This window comes from Oratosquilla oratoria, chromosome 24 (genome assembly GCF_046742065.1).
Source record: "Oratosquilla oratoria isolate Oo_2021 chromosome 24, ASM4674206v1, whole genome shotgun sequence".
Lineage (NCBI taxonomy): Eukaryota > Metazoa > Arthropoda > Malacostraca > Stomatopoda > Squillidae > Oratosquilla > Oratosquilla oratoria.
Genome location: NC_134800.1, coordinates 43333419 through 43338418, shown reverse-complemented (window position 1 = coordinate 43338418; position 5000 = coordinate 43333419). Strand labels below are relative to the sequence as shown.

General features: G+C 41.1%; 1 protein-coding gene across 3 annotated transcripts in view; it reads right to left on the bottom strand.

Moving 5' to 3' along the window:
• LOC143038583 (protein O-mannosyl-transferase TMTC2-like) overlaps nucleotides 1–5000 on the bottom strand; it is a 297168-nt gene that overhangs the window by 5806 nt on the left and 286362 nt on the right. For all 3 annotated transcript variants that reach the window (XM_076207982.1, XM_076207983.1, XM_076207984.1), the window contains 2 exons: nucleotides 2943–3090; nucleotides 2282–2614 (listed from right to left, as the gene is read on the bottom strand). In XM_076207982.1, the coding sequence (XP_076064097.1) occupies nucleotides 2282–2614; nucleotides 2943–3090 (481 nt within the window). The remainder of the gene's footprint in view (nucleotides 1–2281; nucleotides 2615–2942; nucleotides 3091–5000) is intronic.

Here is a 5000-nt window from a genome sequence, read left to right as displayed (position 1 = left end):
GATGATAGCAAATACAGTGTTTAGGAAGGAAGCCAAGCATACGTACACATGGGAGAGGGTGGTGGATGGAAGGGTGGCAGAGAGGGCTTTAATGGACTATATAGTGGTAACCAGGAGAAGAGTAGGAAGTGTTTTGGATGTACATGTTCTAAGGAGAGAGAACTGGGTAATATCTAATCATTGTTTGGTGGAAGGTAAGTTGAGACTAGAGGATAGATGGAGAAAGAGAAAAAGGACAGAAGGTAGGAAGGTGCTTAGAGTAAACTGCTTAAATGAGAAAAAAAGGGAGAAGGAGTGCAAGAAGCTGAGAGAAGAATGGGATGGAGTGAAGGATAATATGGAATTAGGAGAGGAGGAGGAATGGGGACGTTTCAAGGAGAGAGTCACAGATCGGTTACAAAATAGGACGAGAGAATCATATGAGAGATACAAAGAAAAGAGAAGTAAAGCATAAGATAAAGGAGGCAAAGAGGAGAGCAGATGTGAAATGGGGTAAAAGTATGACAGAACATTTTGAAAGTAATAAAAAGATGTTTTGGAAGGAAATTAAGAGAGGAAGAGGATGTGAATCAAGTAGAGAAGAAAAGGTAGAAAGTGCAGATGGAGAGGTGATTATGGAAGAGACGGCAGTAAGAGGAATATGGGCAGAGTATTTTTGGGAGTTGTTAAATGTGAAGGAGGATAGGGAGGGAAAGGTGGTTGAAGTGGAAAACGCTAAGAAAATGACAGTGACGAATGAGGAAAATGGAGGCAAAATAAGAAAAGATGAGGTGAAAGTAGTTATTAAAATGATGAGAGCAAGTAAGGCATCTGGGTTGAATGGGTGTCATGCGGAGTGTCTAAAAAAGGGAGGTACAGTGATGGTGGACTGGCTGGTGAGTTTGTTTAATGTTTGTTTTAAAGAGGGTAGAGTGCTGGAGGAGTGCCTGTATAGTTCCTTTTTACAAAGGAAAAGGGGACAAGTGTGAGTAGTAGTTTCGGAGGGTTCAGTGGGTTGAGTGTAGTTGGGAAGGCTTATGGGAGGGTTTTGATTAAGAGGATTAAGAGAGGAAGAGAGGGAGTAATTGGTGAAGAACAGTGTGGGTTTAGGACAGGCAGGGGTTGCGTGGATCAGATTTTTTTGGTAAGGCAGATATGTGAGAAAGCTATAGGAAAAGGTAAGGATGTTTTTTGGGCCTTTATGGATTTGGAAAAGGCTTATGACAGGGTAGACAGGAGGGCACTATGGGAGGTATTGCAGATACATGGGATAGAGGAGGGAGTTGTTAAGAGCAGTCAAGAGTTTTTACGAGAGTAGTAGAGCCTGTGTTAGAATTAGAAATGGAGAGAGTGAGTGGTTTGAGGTAAAGTTGGGACTTCGCCAGGGATGTGTTATGTCGCCTTGGCTGTTCAATTTATACGTGGATGGGGTGGTGTGAGAGGTAAGCGCAAAAATAATGGATCGGGGATAGGAGATGGTTAAAGAAAATGGAGGAAAATGGAAGATAAGCCATTTGGGAGTGGAGTATTTGGGGATGAAATGGGTGGAAGTGGATTTATGCCTTTGATTTTAGCTACCTCACTTGTAATGGGGAAAGAGCCTCTGGTATATATATATATATATATATATTTATATATATATATATATATATATGTATATATATATATATACATATATATTTATATATATATATATATATATATATATTATCATCATTAATATTATTATTATTGTTATTATCATCATAATTATTATCAATGATATTGCTGTTATAATTTTCTTTAATGATTTTCATAATTATAATCATTATTACTATTGTGTTATTACAGTTGTTATTGTTGTTATATTCATTGTTCCCATTATTGTTACAAGTAATTATGAGAGTGGTACAAGCATCGGAAGGTGCAGTTGTGGTTGCCTAATAGTTGCGTAAATTGTAGGACCCCCGTGGTTGGGTTGTGTGTGGGGACACTTCTAATTGCTTCAGTCTGGGTGTTTACACAGGGCAAGTTGAGATGCAAGTCAAGCGTGAAAGCTACTTGCTGCAAGTTACTTACCGTGTGTAAGCATTTGCTTGAAAAAAAGGCAACCCGCCCAATTTTCTTCGTCAAGCAGATGTTTACATACGGCAAGTAACAGGTAATAAGTGACTTGCACGCTTGACTTGCCTCTCAACTTGCCCCGAATAAATGAGGTTTTAGGGGATGGGTGTTGTTCCTCCCTTATCTGAATAAAATGACCCAACGTCAGCATGAAGGAAAACTGCCAGTTCTGTTACTATGACAACAGGGTGATGCTCACATTAGCCTGGAGGACCTTGGCGTAGGTGATGTAGGCTGGCACGTGGTTCGGCCGCTCCCGCAGCGCCTCCTGCAGGTACGCCTCGGCTTCGTCGGGCGCTCCAAGGGCCAGGTGCGCCTCCGCCAGGAGTGTGTAGAAGGAGTGGAGCGGCTGGTAGGACCCGCCGGGCGCTGCCTGCTGGAGGGCGCTCTGCAGCACTACGAGGGCGTCGCTCGGGCGGCCGCCCAGGAGGTGGGCGCGGGCTAGGCGCTGCTGACACGTGGCCTTGTTGCGCAGGTGGGTGTGGGCATCGCGCACGGGCGCTTCGCCTAGCGAGGAACACACCTCCAAAACCTGCCGGCAGGGAAGATGAAACAGGTAAAAAAAAAAAAAAAAAAAAAAAAAAAAAAACAAGATATATATATATATATATATATATATATATATATATATATATATATATATATATATATATATATATACGTTGTTTCACAGGCAAGTGCTGTCTGATAATATGATAACATAAAAACTAAATAAAGTAGATACTTTAATACAGCAAGTAAATCAGTGCGTGGATAAACAATGCGAAAGACAAGGCACAGGATGAACATGTGAAACGCAGAGTTGTCGCGCATATGTGTTCATGCATCATCTGTTTCGACAAATCCTCTGTCGGTCCTACCTTGATGGCCTCGTGGCGCCGCCCAAGCTGGTGAAGGGCCGCGGCGAGAGCAAGGTGGGCCTGGGCCAACCAGGGCCTTGCCCCGAGGGCCAGCTGGTAGCTGTGGACGGCTTCCTTCGTCCTCCCTTGTTCCGCCAGCAGGAGACCTCTGTTGGAAGAGAAACAGATTAAATCAGGACGAAGATAAGGTCACGAGGTCATTACAGGTCGAGGTAGGGGTTCCCGTGAGACGCAGTGGCGACAAGGAGCCGGGGGCTTCGTCGAGGATGAAGGGCGAGTTTGCGATTCAGGCTGGCGACGCGGCGTGGCGCCAAGGGTGTGGACAGACGGACGGAATGCTGATTTGACAAAGTGACTGAAGGATGACGCGCATCTTGGGAGAAAGTTTTCAGCGTTGGCACATGCACACAGACACATTCATGCACACACACACACACATACATACACACACACACACACACATGCACGCACACACACACAAACAGTTATGACCTTGCTGCCCCGGTGTGTGAGTGGTCTCAGACCTACCCAGAGATCGGCAAATAATGAGCTCTGAGCTCACTGCCGTAGGGTGGTGTCTGGCTGTCTCGACAGAGGCAGCAGCAGATCCGAGGTGAATACACACATACACAGACGAACTTGACATGTGGTTTCGTTCGCCCTTCGACCCTCTTAGGTCTTCGAGGTCATTGGCCGAGTCTTCATCTGGCGAAGTAAGGCCATGCGAGGCGTCACGCACATGTCAAAGGACACACAGGTGCTCTCGAAGTCATTCTACCGGTGGATCATCACTTGCCGAAGGAGAGTCCTGCGCTGCCCAGCGCATGCGCCCAAAAGCATCAGTACAGCATGCGGGTTGTCCACCATTGTACTCCATTTGTCTAAACGAGTCGAAAATTCTCTTCTCTATTTTTTTGGTTTATAATTCCCAAAGTTGATTGATTAACAGTTTTTCTTCTTTTCAAGGAAAAGACAAATCAATACAATCTCAGAATTACGAACTGAAAATTAGCATAATGTTGAAGAAAAATCTTTCGCCTCGTTAAGATAAACGGATTATACGGTCAGCCGTCCCCTATGGCGCCGGCTGGTCGGCCGGCCGGCCGCTGGGGGTAACTGCCCTCCCATCTCCTCCCTTGTCCGGCGGTGACCTACATGCCATCGATTGGATGGACAGGATAGAACCTCGGAGGAGTGGGATAGTTGCTGTGCCGCCCATCTCGCAAAAAATAAAAAGATAAATAAATAAATAAATAAATAAAAATAGAAATAAATAGATAGATAAAAATAAAATAAATGAAGATAAATAATTAGAATAATAGTAATAATAATAATAATAATAATAGTAATAATAATAATAATAATAATAATAATAATAATAATAATAATAATAATAATAATAATAATAATAATAATAATAATAATAATAATAATAATAATAATAATAATAATAATAATAATAATAATAATAATAATAATAATAATAATAATAATAATAATAATAATAATAATAATAATAATAATAATAATAATAATAATAATAATAATAACGATAATAATGATAATACATATACCAACGGCTTTTTTCCCTTACAAGGGAGGTAGCCAGAAAAACAAATGCATAAAATCCACTCCCACCCATTCCATCCCCACATACTCCACTCTCATTCATCCCCCTTCCCTCCCTCTTAGTGATGATAATAATAATGATAATAAATAGATTAATACATTAATAAACAGTTGTTGTGCCGTCCATTTCGTAAAAAATAGATAAATGAAAATAATGATAATAATATTGATGATAACAATGATAATATATATATTAATAAATGAATATACAGTTGTTGTACCGCCCGTCTCGTAAAAATAATGATAGATAAATAGATCAATAAATGAATAAACAGATAAATACATGGATGAATGAATGAATAAATAGATAAATAAATTATTAAACAAGTAAATAGAAAAATGAAGAAAAAAAAATCTGGATTTTCTTCAGAAGGCGTATTGGGTAAAGATTCATGCATTGCGACGGGGCTGTGCAGTGTCTCCCGGCGT